Source organism: Rana temporaria, chromosome 2, assembly GCF_905171775.1.
Source record: "Rana temporaria chromosome 2, aRanTem1.1, whole genome shotgun sequence".
NCBI classification, from domain to species: Eukaryota; Metazoa; Chordata; class Amphibia; order Anura; family Ranidae; genus Rana; species Rana temporaria.
The window spans coordinates 540575260-540597117 of record NC_053490.1 but is presented as its reverse complement, the minus strand read 5'-3'; the positions used below and the strand labels follow the sequence as shown (position 1 = coordinate 540597117).

General features: G+C 47.4%; 1 protein-coding gene across 3 annotated transcripts in view; it reads left to right on the top strand.

The window, feature by feature from the left end:
• Positions 1 to 6151, top strand: part of LOC120928128 — a 61136-nt gene extending 54985 nt beyond the window's left edge. For 2 of the 3 annotated variants that reach the window (XM_040339242.1, XM_040339241.1), the window contains one exon: positions 5618 to 6151. In XM_040339242.1, coding sequence (XP_040195176.1) covers positions 5618 to 5625 — 8 coding nt within the window. In that variant the 3' untranslated portion in view covers positions 5626 to 6151. The remainder of the gene's footprint in view (positions 1 to 5617) is intronic. The other variant, XM_040339243.1, reaches the window with a different exon arrangement.
• Positions 6152 to 21858: the final 15707 nt, after the last annotated feature.

Here is a 21858-nt window from a genome sequence, read left to right as displayed (position 1 = left end):
TTTAGCTCTCTTCTTATGTGCTGAGATTTAGGATTTATATCACAAAAGTGAAAACTTTCATCTCAAAATTCCCAGACTGACTGATGGGAGTTTCAGTTTCACATTCATTTTACAGTAGTGTGACCACGTGTCCCGGATTGCCCGCATTTTGCAGGTCTGTCCCGGGCACCTTCATTCCAGGACAATACAGTGTCCCAAAATGAAACTGACACAGCCACCCCCCGGGCCAATCTGATGCCCCCAAAAAAGGCCGTCACATCACCGCTTTACTCACTGACAGTACTTGTCCTGGCCGGGAATGCCTGGAGGAGCACAATCCCCGCCCCCTGCTTGTGATTGGAGAAATCATAATTCCCGCCTCTTGGGCTAGATTCACATCTTTAGATCCGCGTAATCTATGTGATTTACGATCCGCCGGTGCAATTTAGCGAGGTCAGTGCAGTATTCACAAAGCACTTACCTCGAAAATTGCACCGTCGGATCGTAACTCCCCTGGCTGAATTCAAATTCCGCGGCTAGGGGGAGTGTACAATAAAAATCAGGCGCGTTCCCGCGCCGATTTAACTGCGCATGCGCCGCCGGCGAAATTACCCTGTGTGCATGCTCCAAATGACGTCGCTAGGACGTCATTGTTTTCGGCGGCAACGTCAATTGCGGCCATCCGTATTACAGACCGACTTGCGCAAACGACGTAAAAATTTGAAACTCGGCGCGGGAACGACGGCCATACTTAACATTAGCTACCCCTCATATAGCAGGGGTAACTATCTGCCGGAAAAAGCCGAACGCAAACGACGTAAAAAAAAAGCGGCGGGCGTTCGTTTCTGAATCGGCGGTTCTCCTCATTTGCATATCCAACGCGTAAAAGACAGAGGCGACACCTAGCGGCCGGCGGGAGATTGCAGCCTAAGATCCGACAGTGTAAGTCACTTACACCAGTCGGATCTAAGGGAGATCTATGCGTAACTGATTCTTATGAATCAGTCACATAGATCCGACCGTCGGATCTCAGAGATACGACGGCGGATCAGGAGATACGCCGTCGTATCTCTTTGTGAATCTGGCCCCTTGTGTCCAATCACTGTGCTGTGATTCGTTACAGCACAAGCTGATTTTTGGGAAGGGGGCGTGTCCCTGAATGGTAGTTTGGAAATGTGGTCACCCTATTTCACAGCCACCGAAAATCTCATTTGAGCTTCTTTTACTTCCTCCCTTTCTCAACTCTATTTGCTTCCTTTTTCATGACATATTCTACATGGAGTTGAATAGATTCAGCAAACCAAGGAAGGATTTACCCGCTAAGATTCAGCCTCAACTTAACCACTCCAGCCCCCGGACCATTTCGCTGCCCAAAGACCGGGACACTTTTTTGCGATTCAGCGCTGCGTCTCTTTAACTGACAATTGCGCGGTCGTGCGACGTGGCTCTCAAACAAATTTGGCGGCCTTTTTTTCCCCACAAATAGAGCTTTCTTTCGGTGGTATTTGATCACCTCTGCGTTTTTTATATTTTGCGCTATAAACAAAAATAGAGCGACAGTTTCGAAAAAAAAAACAGTGGCCCGGATTCAGGTACAATTTACGGCGGCGTGATACGCTGCCGTAATTTCAAATCTGCGCCGTCGTATCTTTACGGCGATTCTCAAAGGCAGAAAAATAGGCTTCCTCCACCGACGTAACTAGCATACGCCGGGCGTATAATTGTGTGCAATTTTACGCTGGCCGCTAGGTGGCGCTTCCGTTGATTTCCGCCTTGAATATGCAAATTAGCAAGATACGCCGATTCAGAAACGTACGTCCGCCCGGCACATTTTTTTACGTCGTTTACGTAAGGCTTTTTCCGACGTAAAGTTACCCCTGCTCTATGAGGCGTAGCCAATGTTAAGTATGGACGTCGGGCCAGCGTCGAATTTTGCGTTGTTTACGTCGTTTGCGTAAGTCGTACGCGAATAGGGCTGTGCGTAAGTTACGTTCACGTCTAAAGCATTGACTATTTGCGGCGTAATTTGGAGCATGCGCACTGGGATAAGAACGTCAATTACGTGGGGTCACGGCTAATTAGCATACAACACGCCCCCTACCAGCCTATTTTAAATTACGCGGGCTTACGCCGGCCAATATACGCTACGCCGCCGTAACTTTAGGCGCAAGTTCTTTCTGAATACAGGACTTGCCTCTCAACGTTACGGCGGCGTAGCGTATATGAGATGCGCTACGCCCGCCTAAAGATAGGCGGATGTTTCTGAATCCGGGCCAATATGTTTTACTTTTTGCTATAATAAATATCCCCCAAAAACATTTTTTTTCCTCCAGTTTCGGCCGCTACGTATTCCTCTACATATTTTTGGTAAAAAAAAAATGTAATATTGATTGGTTTGCGTAAAAGTTAAAAGTGTTATAGCGTCTACAAAATAGGGGATAGTTTTATGGCATTTTTATTAATATTTTTTTTTTCTAGTAATGGCGGCGATCAGCGATTTCTATCGTGACTGCGGCATTATGGCGGACACTTGTACTCCCTCCTGGAGCCATGCCAAACACAGCCACTGTGCCATGCCATTGTCGCCACTGTGCCTATCAATTGTCGCCACTGTGCCTATCAATTGTCGCCACTGTGCCATGCCATTGTCGCCACTGTGCCATGCCAAAACGCAGCCACTGTGCCTATCAATTGTCGCCACTGTGCCATGCTATTGTTACCAAGTAACTTTATATTTAAGATTTAATAACTCACATATATGATATGTGGTTAACAATAAGAGAGTTCAATTCAGAGTGAAAGTTTCAACATAACACATTTATTTATAGAAAAGATATTAGCTATCTAACATACTGCATACATATACAGTTTTAAAGTAAGGGAAATAAAAGTTAGTTTCAAATACAAAGTAAGTACATCACACTAAAAGTATTGAGAAAACAAATTATGATTAAGCTATGATAAGTGCGTGAGGAGAAGATTCCTTGATATTACCTTCAGAACGGTGTTCCCCTGGGCCCAGGATCTGTTCTCATTTCTTCTATCTAACTAACTAGACTGCCAGGTCTTAATTTATATTCCTGGGGCCCATTCTGATTGGACAATACTCTCCTTTCCTAATATGGTCACAGCTTCCTTCCTCCTTACTTTAGGTCCCTGAGGCCCACTCTGATTGGACATTACTATCCTTTCCTAATATGGTCACAGCTTCCTTCCACCCTAAAAAGGAGGAATGAAATAGATTTGAAGACAAGTTAATTAACTCATGTTTCATTAACATCCCTTCAATGGCCATTCAGGTACAGGAAGAGTCATTTACGGTGTCTAGGTGTCATCTAGCCTCCTGCTGTTATCTCTCTTCCTGGGTTGTTTGTATATCACAAAGGTGAGGTGGATGAGCCGTCTCTTGCGACCTTATCCATTTGCCTTCATGCATATCAAACGGAGGGTGTTGAATAGATTTTTACACACTAGACTCTGAGTCTGGTTCAAACCGTTCCTGGAATGCTTCCCTTACACACTATACATTTTATCATTATCGTATATTATATCTATGTACAATTATTCCTAGTTGCTAATGGCGATTAGACATAACATTTTTATAAGGCAACACTATTGTCACCACTGTGCCTATCAATTGTCGCCACTGTGCCTATCAATTGTCGCCACTGTGCCATGCCATTTTCGCCACTGTGCCATGCCAAACGCAGCCACTGTGCCATGCCATTGTCAGCCATCCTCGGATCGATCCCTCAAAGTAGTCCAGAACCTGTGAACCTGATGGGCGGAGACGCCTGTCAGTGTTAACCACGGAACGCACATCCCCTGCGTCCCCTGGTTAACTATTTGGAAGCCGATTACAGCCCACTGGCTCTTATAGACACTTCCACAGCCAACCAGCTCACCAGGAGGCCCCGGCCATCTGAATAGTGGGCGGCGGCGACAATACATAGATTCATGCACTGCATGAATCTATGTATTGTTTTTCAGTGGCGGTGCAGGAGCGAGAGGGGACGGCGCTCCTGCACCCCTCTATGGACGCACTGCCACTGGCTGCAGCCATCTTTCGGCTATAGCGTGGACGCCAAATGGGTAATATTGTCACATTGTGACATGTCAGATTCAAATGTATACCGTATTTATCGGGATATACCACGCGCTGGCGTATAACGCGCGCCCCAAGTTTAGAAGGGAGATTTAAGGTTTAGGAAAAAACATTTTGGATGTCTTGCCCGGCGTCCATCAGCGGCCTTGTCCGGCGTCCGTCTGCAGGCCTTGCGCGGGGTCCGTCCAGCCTTGTCGGTGTCCGTCTGCTGTCTTGCCCGGCGTCCATCAGCGGCCTTGTCCGGCGTCCGTCTGCGGGCCTTGCGCGGGGTCCGTCCAGCCTTGGCGGTGTCCGTCTGCTGTCTTGCCCGGCGTCCATCGGCGGCCTTGTCTGGCGTCCGTCTGCAGCCTTGCGCGGGATTCGTCCAGCCTTGGCGGTGTCCGTCTGCTGTCTTGCCCGGCGTCCATCGGCGGCCTTGCCCGGCGTCCATCGGCGGTCTTGTCTGGCGTCCGTCTGCAGCCTTGCGCGGGGTCCGTCCAGCCTTGGCGGTGTCCGTCTGCTGTCTTGCCCGGCGTCCATCGGCGGCCTTGCCCGGCGTCCATCGGCGGTCTTGTCTGGCGTCCGTCTGCAGCCTTGCGCGGGGTCCGTCCAGCCTTGGCGGTGTCCGTCTGCTGTCTTGCCCGGTGTCCATCGGCGGCCTTGTCTGGCGTCCGTCTGCGGCCTTGCGCGGGGTCCGTCCAGCCTTGTCGGTGTCCGTCTGCTGTCTTGCCCGGCGTCCATCAGCGGCCTTGTCCGGCGTCCGTCTGCGGGCCTTGCGCGGGGTCCGTCCAGCCTTGGCGGTGTCCGTCTGCTGTCTTGCCCGGCGTCCATCGGCGGCCTTGTCTGGCGTCCGTCTGCAGCCTTGCGCGGGATTCGTCCAGCCTTGGCGGTGTCCGTCTGCTGTCTTGCCCGGCGTCCATCGGCGGCCTTGCCCGGCGTCCATCGGCGGTCTTGTCTGGCGTCCGTCTGCAGCCTTGCGCGGGGTCCGTCCAGCCTTGGCGGTGTCCGTCTGCTGTCTTGCCCGGCGTCCATCGGCGGCCTTGCCCGGCGTCCATCGGCGGTCTTGTCTGGCGTCCGTCTGCAGCCTTGCGCGGGGTCCGTCCAGCCTTGGCGGTGTCCGTCTGCTGTCTTGCCCGGTGTCCATCGGCGGCCTTGTCTGGCGTCCGTCTGCGGCCTTGCGCGGGGTCCGTCCAGCCTTGGCGGTGTCCGTCTGCTGTCTTGCCCGGCGTCCATCGGCGGCCTTGTCTGGCGTCCGTCTGTTTGAGTTTGGCGCCTCGGTCGAGCTGTGCAGAGCCGGATTTCCGGTGTGTTCGGCTCCTCTCGCGTGGCTGCGGGCGGAGACGAGCCTGGCCGAGCCTAGCCGAGTGCCCAGTACACTCGGCTCGGCTCGGTCTTTGTCGGCAGCGCTCTGAGACCGCCGACAAAGACAGGATCGGCGTATAACGCGCACCCACGATTTCCCCCCGATTATATGCCGATAAATACGGTAATTGTCTTGTAATTAAAGTTTTATATAAATGTCATTTTTCTCTTTTTGTCTTTTTTGTCTCTTAGAACGCTGATTTCCACCTGAATGAGAAGCAAAGTTCCTTAGGAGGGGAGACTGCATTCATTCGCCCCTCGTCCAATCACAGTTTGTGTTCCATGAAAAGAGCCAAAAGTCTGGCGCTTACAGCGGACATTGGGGGCCCTCTCACACCGAACGCAGTTGGCTGCATTTTGAACTCCAACTGCACAGACTGCCTAAAATCAAGGTTCACGTCATTGCAGTGCAGTTCAACGCAATAAAAAAAAAGGAGTGCATGCTGCAATTTTTTGCGCACAGCAAATGCAGGGAACGTGCTACAAATGCGTGTTAAATGCACCGCACCGCGCCCCTTTAAGCCAAGCCCAAAAATGTATACAAATTTGCGCGGCATAACGCATGCAAAACACATACAAGCACAAATCAAACGTGCTTTAAATGCATGTTTAACTGACACATTGGGGTTTCATTTGGTGGTAAACGGCAATGGAAATCAGATTATTATTATTTTTATTAGCAAAAGAAAACTGACACAAATTAGATTTTTTTTGGAATGTAGCTATATATTTGTATAATTCTTGCTATTTCCATAACCTACCACTAGGGTTGCACTATAATAATGCAACCCTAGTGGTAGGTTATGGAAATAGCAAGAAATATACAAATATATAGTTACATTCCCCAAAAAATTATAATTTGTGTCAGTTTTCTTTTGCTAATAAAAAAATAATGGGGTAGATTCAGTTAGATTTGCGCAGTTTTTACGGAGGCGCAGCGCACCGTTTTGCCGCTGCGCCTCTGCAAATTACCTGCGCTACCCTTGATTCACGGAGCAGTAGCTCCGTAAATTGCGTGGGCGCTCCGGCAAAATGCCCGGCGTAAGCGCGCGCAATTTAAATGATCCCGTAGGGGGCGTGGATCATTTAAATTAGGCGCGTTCCCGCGCCGAGCGTAGTGCGCATGCTCCAAGGACGTCATTTGCTTCAAAGTGAACGTGAATGGCGTCCAGCGCCATTCACGATTCACTTACGCAAACGACGTCAATTTCAAATTTCGCAACGCGGGAACAACGGGTATATGTAGCATTGGCTGCCCCTGCTAATAGCAGGGGCAGCCTTACGCAAAAACCGACGTACGCAAACGACGTAAACTGCGTACGCAGGGCTCGCGTAGGGTTGTGAATCGGCGTTAGTATGCAATTTGCATACTATGCGCTGACCACAATGGAAACGCCACCTAGCGGCCTGCGTAAGAATGCAGCCTACGATATGACGGCATAAGGAGCCTTATGCCAGTCATTTCTTAGGCTGCATTCGGCGTAACGAGGTTCCTGAATCAGGAGCATTCGTAACGCCGGCACAGGTAAGCAATTGCGCTGCGTAACAGCGTCCCTTTAAAATGTAAAGAAATTTACGGTGGTGTTCTTTTCCTTTCTTTAACCACTTGCTGTCCAGTCAAGTACCTGGTAGGTCATTGATCTTCAAGTGGTTGTACCAGGATGATGCCCAGCCCAGGGACCCCTGCTCTAGGACCTCTGCTTTAAAAAATATATATAGTGGGGCAGATCCACAAAAGAATTACGCCGGCGTATCTATTAATACGCCGGCGTAATTTTAAATTTCCCGCGTCGTATCTTTGTTTTGTATCTTCAAAACAGGATACGACGGCATCTCGGGTCGAACCGACAGGCGTACGTCTTCGTACGCCTTCGGATCTTAGATGCAATTTTTCGGCGGCCGCTAGGTGGCGTTTCCGTCGAATTCCGCGTCGAGTATGCAAATTAGCTAGATACCTTGATCCACGAACGTACGTCTGGCCGGCGCATTTTTTTTTACGTCGTTTGCGTTCGGCTTTTTCCAGCGTATAGTTACCCCTGCTATATGAGGCGTATCCCATGTTAAGTATGGCCGTCGTTCCCGCTTCGAATTTTTAAAATGTTACGTCGTTTGCGTAAGTCGTTCGCGAATAGGGCTTTGCGTAGAATGACTTCACCGTCGTAAACATTGGCTTGTTCCGGTTTAATTTCGAGCATGCGCACTGGGATACCCCCCACGGACGGCGCATGCGCAGTTGAAAAAAAAACGTCATTTACGTCGGGTCAAGACGTATTTACATAAAACACGCCCCCCCCATCACATCCATTTGAATTGCGCGCCCTTACGCTGCCAAAGATACACTACGCCGACGTAACTTACGGTGCGCATTCTTTGAGGATACAAAAAAAAGTAAGTTACGGCGGTGTAGTGTATCAGAGATACGTTACGCCTGACGGAAATATGCGCCAGGGTACGTGGATCTGGCCCACAATATACACTGTGTATACGATGTGTGTTTTTTTTGGGGACCAGCAGAAGGGGGTGTTATCTTCTATTGACATGTTTTTCTCTGTCTTGCCTCAAAAAACATGTTGCTTGCAGAGCTCAATAGCTCAAGTGTGTATGTATATATATATATATATATATATATATATATATGTATATATGTACTTTTTAACAACTTACATTTATTTTTGCAGTGAAGTTTTTATATATATATATATATATATATATATATATATATATATATATATATATATATTAATTTTTTTTTGGCCAAACACAAAATATTCACTGTGTGTACTATGTGTGTTTTTTTTTTGCCCAGCAGAAGGGGGTGTTATCTTCTATTGACATGTTTTTCTCTGTCTTGCCTCAAAAACCATATTGCTTGCGGAGCTCAATAGCTCAAGTGTGTATATATATATATATATATATACGTATATACACATACATACTTTTTAACATCTAACATTTATTTTTGCATTGAAGTTTTCATATATATATATATATATTTTTTTTTTTGCAAACACAAAATATTCACTGGCCCAGATTCAAGAAGCAATAGCTGTTTTGCTCCCGCGTAGCGAATGCCCCTGATTCAGGAACATCGCTTCGCGGACTGCAGCCTAGGATATGACAGACATAAGCCTCCTTATGCCTTCATATCTCAGGCTGCATTCTTGCGTTGGCCGCTAGGGGGCGCGGCCATTGTGATCGGCGTATAGTATGCAAATTGCCGATTCACAAAAGTTGCGCGGGCCCTGCGCACGCAAGGTACGGAGTTTCCGTACGGCGACTTTAGCGTAAGGCTGCTCCTGCTAATAGTAGGAGCAGCCAATGCTAAAGTATAGCCGCCCTTCCCGCTCGTGAAATTTAAATTTCACATCGTTTACGTAAGTGATTCGTGAATGGCGCTGGACGCCATTCACGTTCACTTAGAAGCAAATGACGTCCTTGCGACGTCATTTGCCGCAATGCACGTCGGGAAAGTTTCCCGACGGAGCATGCGCTGTTCGCTCGGCGCGGGAGCGCGCCTAATTTAAATGATTCCCGCCCCCGGCGGGATCATTTACATTAGGCGCACTTACGCAGGGCTAATTAGCATAGCGCCCGCGCAATTTACGGAGCTACTGCTCCGTGAATCGCGGGCAAATCGAAATATTTGCGTGGGCGCAGAGCAAAAATCGTTGCCCTTTGCCCCTGCAAATATTGCGCGGATCTACCTGAATCTGGGCCACTGTGTATACTATGTGTTTTTTTTTGGGACCAGCAGAAGGGGGTGTTATCTTCTATTGACATGTTTTTCTCTGTCTTGGATCAAAAAAAAAAACATGTTGCTTGCAGAGCTCAATAGCTCAAGTATATATATACTTGTAGCCGTGTGTGTACTTTTTAACAACTTACATTGATTTTTGCCTTAAAATGTGTATGTATACATATATATATATATATATATATATATATATATATATATATATATATATATATATATTTTTTTTTTTGCCAAACACAAAATATTCACTGTGTATATGATGTGTGTTTTTTTTGGGGGGGGGGGGGTGTTATTGACAGGTTATTAACAGAAGGGGGTGTTATTGACAGGTTTTCCTCTGTCTTTCCTCAAAAACCATGGGCCAGATCCACAGTGAGAGTACGCCGGCGTATCTACTGATACCCCGGCGTACTTTCAAATTTCCCGCGTCGTATCTTTAGTTTGAATCCTCAAACCAAGATACGACGGCATCTGGGTAAGATCCGACAGGCGTACGGCTTCGGATCGTAGATGCAATACTTTGGCGTCCGTTGGGTGGAGTTTGCGTCGTTTTCCACGTCGGGTATGCAAATTAGCTTTTTCCGTCGATCCACGAACGTACGCGCGGCCGTCATATTCTCTTACGTCGTCTCTAGTCGGCTTTTTCCGGCGTATAGTTAAAGCTGGTATTTTGCGGCGCATAGTTAGACTTGCCATGTTAAGTATGGCCGTCGTTCCCGCGTCGAAATTAGATTTTTTATTTTTTTTGCGTAAGTCGTCCATGAATAGGGATGGACGTAATTCACGTCTAAGTTAAAAAAATGACGCTGCGACGTCATTTAGCGCAATGCACGGCGGGAAATTTAGGGACGGCGCATGCGCAGGACATTCGGCGCGGGGACGCGCTTCATTTAAATGAAACCCGCCCCCAACCCGCCCAATTTCAAATCCGCCGCCAGAAATACACTACGCCGCCGTAACTTACGGCGCGAAATCGCTGACGATTCGAAAATGCGCCAGGTAAGGTACGGCGGCGTAGTGTATCTCTGATACGCTGCGCCGTTCTACAAGTATGTGGATCTGGCCCTGAATATCTCTAACAAACATGTTATATAGAAATATATATTTTTTTCTTTAGAGTGTTGGTGTGACAAATATATCAAAGTACAAAGTCATATACAATAAGAAGAACAGGTAACATGTGGTAAATAATCAACAATATCTTTAATTTTTATTATTATATAAGTATTAGTTTAACCACTTACCCCCCGGACCAATATGCTGCCCAAAGACCAGAGTACTTTTTGCGATTCGGGACTGCGTCGCTTTAACAGACAATTGCGCAGTCGTGCGACGTGGCTCCCAAACAAAATTGTCGTCCTTTTTTTCCCACAAATAGAGCTTTCTTTTGGTGGTATTTGATCACCTCTGCGGTTTTTAGTTTTTGCGCTATAAACAAAAATAGAGCGACAATTTTGAAAAAAGTGAATATTTTTTACATTTTGCTATAATAAATATCCCCCAAAAATATATAAAAAAACATTTTTTTTCCTCAGTTTAGGCCGATACGCATTCTTCTACATATTTTTAGTTAAAAAAATCACAATAAGCGTTTATTGATTGGTTTGCGCAAAAGTTATAGCGTTTACAAAATAGGGGGTATTTTTATGTCATTTGTATTATATTTTTTTTACTAGTAATGGCGGCGATCAGCGATTTTTTTTTTCGGTACTGCGACATTATGGCGGACACTTCGGACACTTTTGACACATTTTTGGGACCATTGGCATTTTTATAGCGATCAGTGCTATAAAAATGCATTGGATTACTATAAAAATGCCACTGGCAGTGAAGGGGTTAACACTAGGGGGCGAGGAAGGGGTTAAGTATGCCTGGGTGTGTTCTTACTGTGGGGGGGGGTGGCCTCACTAGGGGAAACACTGATCCTCTGTTCATACATTGTATGAACAGAAAATCAGCATTTCCCCCGCTGACAGGACCGGGAGCTGTGTGTTTACACACACAGCTCCCGGTCCCCGCTCTGTACCGAGCGATCGCGTGTGCCCGGCGGCGATCGCGCCCGCCGGGCACACGCACGGAAGTCGGGGGCGAGCGGGCGGCGCGCCCCTAGTGGCGGCTGGGAGAGAGGACGTCATACTACGTGCTCTCGCCCAGCCGAGCCAACTTGTCGACGTAGAACGGCGGTGGCCGGTCGGCAAGTGGTTAAACCCAGAATGAGAAGTTCCATTTTGTAATTTTCCTCCACCCCCTAAAAAAACAAAAAAAAAATTGGCCCCAATTCATCTTAGCTTCCTTTTGAGAGAAATATGAATGTTGATAATTAATACGTCTGTTAGTTGGAATCATATAAGCTTGCAACACAGAGCACTTTAAGAAACCTACCTCATAAGTTTGATATGTTTTGTTGGATTTTTTGTTGTATATGTTGTATTATATTATAATTGTATTTCCTTCTTTTAATATAAAATAATATTTTGTAAAGTGTTGAGTAAGTTTTTTTTTTTTATTATTCTTTTTTATAAAATTTTCCACGTAAAACTTTTACCTTCTTTTGCAAATCCTACATATAAAAAAAAAAAAACATTCTGACATTCACATAAATACATACAAAAAAAAAAAATACATTACTACATATAGGTACATAAAAGGATCCATCCTCCTAAACATGCATTTAAAAATAAATCTATCCCGCGGCATATGCTCTTTATTCTCCTAGGTCCTCTGAAAGAGACGAGAGACATGGGAGAAAACCTGTTTCCCCATCTCCCCCCCCTTTCCCCTCCCTCTCTTTAAAGAGGGGGGAAGACACATACGTACACACATATGGATACCCCTCTTTGTATGTGTGACTGTACCCCACAAGAAGGCAGCTTGCCCCATTCCCCAGAAGACAACGCGAGGAGGACGAGGAAGAAGACTTGCCGTGGACTAAGAAGAGGCAGATTAGGAACTTCCGCATAGCAACAACCTTTTCTGGTAAGTATAAAAAAAAACTATTTTATTTTTTCAATTTTTTTGCAATGTTTTTTTGTGTATTTTTTTTTAGGGTGGAACTCCACTTAAATTTTTTTAATTGCCTCTAGGCATTCTGGGGTTTAGCTAAAAATGCTCCGATGCTTCACCCAATACTTGGACAGTCAGGGTGATCAGTGCAGTGGGGGAGTTACAAGCACCGATCACCGCTGACTGTCCTCGTATCCTCCTCCAGCCCCCTTCCATTCTGCTGCTGCCCCCCTCCGTGTCCCCCTGCATACTGCCATCTCCCTCCGTGTCCCCCTGCATACTGCTATCTCTCTCCGTGTCCCCCTGCATACTGCCATCTCTCTCCGTGTCCCTCTGCATACTGCCATCTCCCTCCGTGTCCCCCTGCATACTGCCATCTCCCTCCGTGTCCCCCTGCATACTGCCATCTCCCTCCGTGTCCCCCTGCATACTGCCATCTCCCTCCGTGTCCCCCTGCATACTGCCATCTCTCTCCGTGTCCCCCTGCATACTGCCATCTCCCTCCGTGTCCCCCTGCATACTGCCATCTCTCTCCGTGTCCCCCTGCATACTGCCATCTCCCTCCGTGTCCCCCTGCATACTGGTATCTCCCTCCGTGTCCCCCTGCATACTGCCATCTCCCTCCGTGTCCCCCTGCATACTGCCATCTCTCTCCGTGTCCCCCTGCATACTGCCATCTCCCTCCGTGTCCCCCTGCATACTGCCATCTCTCTCCGTGTCCCCCTGCATACTGCCATCTCTCTCAGTGTCCCCCTGCATACTGCCATCTCTCTCCGTGTCCCCCTGCATACTGCCATCTCTCTCCGTGTCCCCCTGCATACTGCCATCTCTCTCCGTGTCCCCCTGCATACTGCCATCTCTCTCCGTGTCCCCCTGCATACTGCCATCTCTCTCCGTGTCCCCCTGCATACTGCCATCTCCCTCCGTGTCCCCCTGCATACTGCCATCTCCCTCCGTGTCCCTCTCCGTGCTGCCATGTCCCTCTCCATGCTGCCGTGAATAGGAAAGGACGTAACGCACGTCGCCGTTCAAAAGATTACGTCGGTGCGACGTCATTTCGTGCAAAGCACGGCGGGAAATTTCAAAACGGAGCATGCGTGGGGGGGGGTTAGCTGCAGATTCAAAAAGATTGAAAATTGCAGGAATTACACTGACTGGGTATAAATTATACATGCAGACACTTATAAAGAAACATTGTAACTCTCCTAGACTGTAAGCTCTAAGTACCAGGGCCCTCTGATCCCTCCTGTATTGATTTGTATTGTAACTGTACTGTCTGCCCCCCATGTTGTAAAGCGATGCGCAAACTGTTGGCGCAATATAAATCCTGTATAATATATAAACCCTGTATAATAATAATGACGCTGGCATAATCATCTATATAGGCAGAGTGATTCTCATACATGGGGGGAATTATTGTATAAGAAATATAATACTTGTATGCAGGTATGACGTTGGTTGGATCTTCCTGTCTTTGTTACATTTTTTTGCACTCTGTTTTGGGTTTATTCGTTCTCAAGAATAAACCTCACTAATAAAGAATTATCTGATTAAAAAAAATATTATATATGATTTTGGTGTTTTGAGTTGACATCTTCTTTATTATTATTATTATTATCCCCTCCCCCCCTCTCCTGCCCAGACCAATTTTCAGCCTTCAGCGCTGTCACACTTTGAATGACAATTACTCAGTCATGCAACATTGTACTCATATAACATTTTTATATTTTTTTTTTTTCACACCAAATAGAGCTTTCTTTTGGGGGTATTTAATCACTGCTGGGTTTTTATTTTTTTGGTAAGGCTTCATTTCCATGGACGTTTTTACAGCCACTTTTCTGAGCTTTTTTTGCAGCTTAAAAACAGCTCTCCATGTTAGTCTATGGTCTCATGCCCACCATGACGTTTTTGAGCTGTAGATGGCTGAGCAGTTTTTAAGCTGCAAAAAAAACCCAGGACCAGTGAGTTCTGAAGCTCCAGCGTTAGAGCTGTAAAAACGCTAGACGTTAAAAAATGCTCAAAAACGCTCAAAAACTCGCAAAAACGCTACCGTTGCGTTTTTGAGCTCCAGCTCAAAATGAATAAATTAAAAAAATAGAAAAAAATAAAAATAAATAAACATGGACAGGCGTTTTTAAGGTGTAAAAAGGCTAACAAAAGTGTCTGTAAAAACGTCCATGGAAATGAAGCCTAAAAGAAAAAAAGACAGGGGGCCAGATTCACGTACCGCGGCGTATCTGTAGTCGGGCGTAGCGCATATGCGCTACGCCGACGTAACTTAGTGAGGCAAGTACTGTGGGCCAGATTCACAGCGGAGATACGACGGCGTTTCTCCTGATACGCCGTCGTATCTCTGTTTCTATCTATGCGGCTGATTCATAGAATCAGTTACGCATAGATAGGCAGAAGATCCGACAGGTGTAATTGTTTTACACTGTCGGATCTTAGGATGCAGTACCGCGGCCGCCGCTGGGGGGAGTTTGCGTCGTAAACCAGCGTCGGGTATGCAAATTAGTAGTTACGGCGATCCACAACGGTTTTTCGCGGTCGCTGCTAGTCTAGTTTCCCGTCGCAAATTTAGTCGTCGTTTTGGGTGCCCTAACTTTACTCAGCACACGTATGTGCTGTATAAAGTATGGCCGTCGTTCCCGCGTCGAAATTTAAAAATTCACGTCGTTGGCGTAAGACGTCCGGGAATACGGAAGTACGCTACGCACGTCGCCGTTCGAAAAAATGACGTCAGTTCGTGCAAAGCACGGCGGGAATTTCGAAACGGAGCATGCGCAGTAGGTCCGGCGCGGGAGCGCGCCTAATTTAAATGGCACACGCCCCTTTAAATTACGCGGGCTTACGCCGGAGGCCGCCAGTGTAGGTTTTCATTGCAAGTGCTTTGTGAATCAGGCACTTGCGATGAAAACTTGCGGCGGTGTAACGTATCTATGATACGTTACGCTGCCGCAGTTCTACGTGAATCTGGCCCCGTATTCACAAAGCACTTGCTCCCTAAGTTACGGCGGCGTAGCGTATATGGGCCGGTGTAAGCCCGCCTAATTCAAAGTAGGCTGGTATGGGGCGTGTTGTGTGGAAATGAATCGTGACCCCATGTAAATGAAGCGCATGCTCAGTATCACGTCAAATTTTCTCCCTAGGTTACGCCGGCTCAATGCCTGTGACGTGAACGTAACCTACGCACAGCCCCATTCACGTACGACTTACGTAAACAACGTAAAAAGATACACTTGTGCCGACGTCCATACTTTGCATTACCTGCGCCTCATATAGCAGGGGCAACTTTACGCCGGACGTAAGCCTTACGTAAACGGCGTAGCGGGGCGCAAGTACGTTCGTAAATCGGCGTATCTAGGTCCTTTACATATTCGACGCGTAAATCTACGGATGCGCCCCTTGCAGCCAGCGTAAATATGCGCCCAAGATACAACGGCGTACGGCGACTTACGTCGGTCGGCTGAAGCCAGATTTCAGGCGTATCTAGGTTCCAGAATACCACGCAGAGATACGACGGCGCATCTTTTAACTTACGTGGCGTATCAATAGATACGCCGGCGTAAAAGCTTTCTGATTCTGGCCCAGAAAATTTTGAAAAAAAAAAAAAAATTCTTCGTTTCTGTCATTAAATTTTGTAAATAAATAATTTTTCTCCTTCACTGATGAGGCAGCACTGAGGCACAGTGTGAGGCAAGAAGAGCCGATAAACGGCACTTCCTCATTTACATGTGATCGGCTGATCACGGCACAGCCATGATTGCCACGCTGCGTGCCCCCACCTGAAGGAATGCGAGAGCGGTGTTACTGGGGCAACGTCATATGGCGTCGCCCATGAACGAGAGGGGATCCCGCCCACCGTATAGTAAAATGACGGGGGGGGAGAGATCCCCTCTCCTTCTGGGGTAGTTAATAAAAAAAATACACAGGACTAGATTCAGCATTGATTTACGCCGGCGTATCTATAGATACGCCGCGTAAATCCAAGGCTGCGCCGGCGTATCTTTTTTCTGTATTCAGAAAGCAAGATACGCCGACATTAGCCTAAGATCCGACTGGCGTAAGTCTCTTACACCGTCGTATCTTAGGCCCCATACTCACGAGCAAACATGTCTGCTGAAACTGGCCCGCAGGCCAGTTTCAGCAGACATGTTTGGTCGTGTGTGGGCGCGAGCGGGCCGAATTCCAGCAAACATTTGCCCGCCGGGCCTTTTCCCAGCAGACAAATATTCCTGGACTTGTTTTAAAACAGTCCGCTGGAATTCAGCCCGCTCGGACATGTACGGTCGTCAGTACAGACCTACCGTACATGTCCAGGCGCCCGCCGTCCCTCGCATGCGTCGAATGACTTCGACGCATGCGTGGAAGCATTTTAAAGGCGGGCCGCCCACGTCGCCGCGTCATTGTCGCGGCGACACCGCGTCATCGACGCGGCGACACCGCGGACACGCCCCGCGTATTGTTTACGCGCGGACTTCTGTACGATGGTGTGTACAACCATCGTACAGAAGCCCTCTGGCAGACATGTATGGTGGAAACGGTCCGACGGACCGCTTTCACCATACATGTTTGTCCGTGTGTACCCGGCCTTAGGGTGCATATTTACGCTGGCCGCTAGGGGGCGCTTCCATCGTTTTGGCGTAGAATATGCAAATGACCTAGATACGCCGATTCACAAATTTACGTGCGCCCGGCGCTATTTTTGTTACGTCGTTTACGTTAGGCTTTTTCGACGTAAGGTTGCTCCTGCTTCTATGAGGCGCACGCAATGTTAAGTATGGACGTCGTTCCTGCGTCTAATTTTGAATTTTTTTACGTTGTTTGCGTAAGTCGTCCATGAATGGGGCTGGACGTAATTTACGTTCACGTCAAAACCAATGACGTCCTTGCGGCGTACTTTGGAGCAATGCACACTGGAAAATTCCACGGACGGCGCATGCGCCGTTCGGGAAAAACGTCAATCACGTCGGGTCACCAAGAATTAACATAAAACACGCCCCCCTCATCCTCATTTGAATTAGGCACGCTTACGCCGGCCCCATTTACGCTACGCCGCCGTAACTTAGGAGGCAAGTGCTTTGTGAATACAGCACTTGCCTCTCTAACTTGCAGCGGCGTAGCGTAAATACGATACGCTGCGCCACCGTAACAATGCGCGCCCCTACCTGAATCTAGCCCTTGATGTATTTTTTTTTTTAAAGTAGCTTTTTTATTTGTCACAGAAGGTAGAAGACAGAAGGTGGGGCATGTTCAGACAGAGGGTGGGGCATGTTCAGACAGAGGGTGGGGCATGTTCAGACAGAGGGTGGGGCATGTTCAGACAGAGGGTGTGGCATGTTCAGACAGAGGGTGTGGCATGTTCAGACAGAGGGTGTGGCATGTTCAGACAGAGGGTGTGGCATGTTCAGACAGAGGGTGTGGCATGTTCAGACAGAGGGTGGGGCATGTTCAGACAGAGGGTGTGGCATGTTCAGACAGAGGGTGTGGCATGCGGGACATGCTTTTCATGTAACCAGGCAGGTGATTGGTTGCTAGGACCGCCCGCATTCTAGTAATTAACCACTTCACCCCCGGACCATATTGCTGCCCAAAAAGTACTTTTTGCGATTCGGGACTGCGTCGCTTTAACAGACAATTGCGCGGTCGTGCGACGTGGCTCCCAAACAAAATTGGCGTCCTTTTTTTCCCCACAAATAGAGCTTTATTTTGGTGGTATTTGATCACCTCTGCGGTTTTTATTTTTTGCGCTATAAACAAAAATAGAGCGACAATTTTGAAAAAAAATAATATTTTTTACTTTTTGCCATAATAAATATCCCCCAAAAATATATAAAAAAACATTTTTTTTCCTCAGTTTAGGCCGATACGTGTTCTTCTACATATTTTTCGTAAAAAAAAATCGCAATAAGCGTTTATGATTGGTTTGCGCAAAAAGTTATAGCGTTTACAAAATAGGGGGTATTTTTGTCATTTTTATTAATATTTTTTTTTTACTAGTAATGGCGGCGATCAGCGATTTTTTTCGGTATTGCGACATTATGGCGGACACTTCGGACACTTTTGACACATTTTTGGGACCATTGGCATTTTTATAGCGATCAGTGCAATAAAAATGCATTGGATTACTATAAAAATGCCACTGGCAGTGAAGTGGTTAACACTAGGGGGTGGGGAAGGGGTTAAGTATGCCTGGGTGTGTTCTAACTGTGGGGGGGGGTGGCCTCACTAGGGGAAACACTGATCCTCTGTTCATACATTGTATGAACAGAAGATCAGCATTTCCCCCGCTGACAGGACCGAGAGCTGTGTGTTTACACACACAGCTCCCGGTCCCCGCTCTGTAACGAGCGATCGCGTGTGCCCTGCGGCGATCGCGCCCGCCGGGCACACGCACGGGAGTCGGGGGCGCGCGCCCCTAGTGGCGGCTGAAAGAGCCGACGTAGAATGACGTGCTCTCGCCCAGGAGAGCCAGCTTGCCGACGCGGTCGGCAAGCAGTTAATCACCAGCTTGTTAACTTAAAAAGCACGTCCCGCATGCCCCGCCCTCTGTCCGGACATGTCGTGCCTTCTATAGGATGAGTGATGTAGCGGTGGCGGGGGAAGGAGGATGTCAGCTGGGAGAGGAAACTCTGGCTGTTAAATGGCGGACCTACGGTCCAGATAGGACTGTCATTCGGTCGGCTATTTGGACCGCGGTCCGCCATTTAGTGATGCCTGGTGTAGAGATATATTGAAAAGAATAAAAGACAATAAAAATTTACTCACTAATTAAAAGTTTATCAAGGCTTGTCCTAAACCCGTGTAGACCTCCATAGGATAGGCTTGCTGAAGCAGAGTTGGTGGAAGTACAGCTGTCAGGCCTCAGGCTCCCTAATGCCACCGTGACGGCATGTCTAGTGTTATTAAATGCAAATAATTTATATACAGTAATATAGAAAGGTCCAGAGGCCTAATGGTGATCTCGAGGGTTAGGGAGAGCTGACCTCCTTCATTGTAGAGTGGGTTACCAACAGGCCCAGACTGGCCATAGGGCATATGCCCGGTGGGCCGCAGGTCACGTCTCTGTAATGTAGGGGGGGTCTGTATGGGCTGTATTGTAGGGGGAGTCTGTATTGTGTAGGGGGGGTCTGTAATGTAGGGGGGTCTGTACTGTAGGGAGGTCTGCACTGTAGGGAGGGGGTCTGTACTGTAGGGAGGGAGTCTGTACTGTAGGGAGGGGGTCTGCACTGTAGGGAGGGGGCCTGCACTGTAGGGAGGGGGTCTGTACTGTAGGGAGGGGGTCTGCACTGTAGGGAGGGGGTCTGCACTGTAGGGAGGGGGTCTGCACTGTAGGGAGGTCTGTGTAACATGCAGAACTGTTCGGGGGGTGTCTGTGTAACAAACTGTGGGGGCTGTGTAATGTAAAGGGGTCCAGAGGTGCGGTGCTATATAATGTAAAGGGGTCCAGAGGTACAAGGTGCTGGAACCCCACATACCATCATTAACCACTGCCGTGCCCCCCCACCTCCCCGGGCTGCTCAGTCTAAAATGCCCGGGCCTATTTTTTGTCTCAGTCCGGGCCTGGTTACCAAGCATGGTGGGTGTGATGTGGGAGAGAGGGTTAGGGCCAGGCCACCCTTGAGTAGATGCAATGGTAATTGGCAGACTCCGAGACTTCTATAGGCAGACAGCTATACAGTGGAAGACCTCCAGCCGGATAACACTTCTGTATAGGTAGGGTCGTTGTCTCCTATGGCAACTAATCTTGTAACAGTCAATAAAGGTAGTTGTACGTAACTCTTGGTAACACACAACAGTCCGTTTCTTATCTCACAGTATCCCACTGTAGATCTTCACTCACTGAGCTCCAAGTCTCTCACTAGACTTCCAGATCCCAGCCGCCCGCTGGATCCCCTGAGCTTTTCCACAGCTATCCTTCAGTATACCCCTCAAGCATCACCCCCACTATCCTGCTGGGTCCCTGGCTTGGCACTTGCTGATGCATTCCTACTTCTTCACCGTCCCCGGCTGGTGAGAAGACTGCTCAGGTACTTGCTTCAGCAAGGTGGATGGTCCCTTAGTGGCGACAGCTTTCCCTCTACCTCCAACCACAACTGGTTCCCGTTCGTCTGAACTAGGGATGAGCCAAACACCCCCCCGTTCGTTTCGCACCAGAACTTGCGAACACACCAAATGTTCGTGTGAACTTTAGAACCCTATTAAAGTCTATGGGACTTGAACATTTGAAATCTAAAGTGCTAATTTTAAAGGCTAATATGCAAGTTATTGTCCTAAAAATTGTTTGGGGACATGTATCAATGCAAAAACAAGTTTTAAAAACGGCCATTTTTTTCGGGAGCAGTGAATTTAATAATGCTAAAAGTGAAACAATGAAAGTGTAATATTACTTTAAATTTCGTACCTGGGGGGGTGTAAAGTCAGCATGTGAAATAGCGCATGTTTCCCGTACATAGAACTGTCCCTGCACAAAGTGTCATTTCTGAAAGGAAAAAAAGACATTTAGAGAGAATTCATTCATAAAAAAAAAAAATAGTGTGGGGGTCCCCCCAAATTCCATTACCAGGCCCTTCAGGTCTGAAATGGATATTAAGGTGAACCCCGCCGTCAATTTAAAAAAAAATGACGTGGGGTTCCCCCCAAATATCCATTCCAGACCCTTTCAGCTCTGGTGTGGATTTTAAGGGGAACTCCACCCCAAATTTTTTTAAAAAATGGCGTGGAGTTCCCCCAAAAATTCACACCAGACCCCTTATCCGAGCACGTTAACCTGGCCGGCCGCAGAAAAGAGGGGGGGACAGAGTGCGGCCCCCCCCCTCTCCTGAATCGTACCAGGCCACATGCCCTCAACATGGGGAGGATGTCCCCATGTTGATGGGGACAAGGGCCTCATCCCCACAACCCTTGCCCGGTGGTTGTGGGGGTCTGCGGGCGGGGGGCTTATCAGAATCTGGAAGACCCCTTTAACAAAGGGGACCCCCAGATCCTGCCCCCCCCCCTAGTGGCTAATATGGAAATCTCTATATTTCACACAATCCTAAAATATGGAAGAGGCAAACATGTCACATCTGAAAATGACTATAAAACTGACTTTAATGAATTAATAACTCAAAATATTTGGCCACTTAAACGACACTATACTTCCCATTTAGGCCCTTTTCACACGGGGTGGATCCGCTGGATGAAATCCGCTTTGCTCAGTGGGGGGGGGGGTCGCTTAGTTGATTCCTGCTGATCGGATCGGATGGCAGGCTGGCGTCAGTGGACGTACATCCGTAATGCCTATACAATCAATGAGTGGCCCGATTGGATCCGCCTGAAACAATGTGACAGGCCGATCGGAGTGGGCCCGATCGTGTGAAATGTATATTTTTGGTATTCATACTCCTAATGTTTGGAATGTTATGTAGAAAATTGGAGTTCTGTCGCTCCCATTGTATTTAAGTATAGCTGTATTTGTTTGGCTATACATGCTTTATGTACTATAACAGTTTGATAAGCTTTGTATTTTTTTTTATCCTTTAAATTTGTGTTCAAATTTAAAATGTTATTAAAACTGATTTTTTTTTAAATCCATTTTAATTGTAAATTTTATTTAAAAATAACATTTACATTTTTTTAAATGTAGTTTTTGTAAAAAATTTAAAACATTTATTTTAAATATATTTGCTTTATT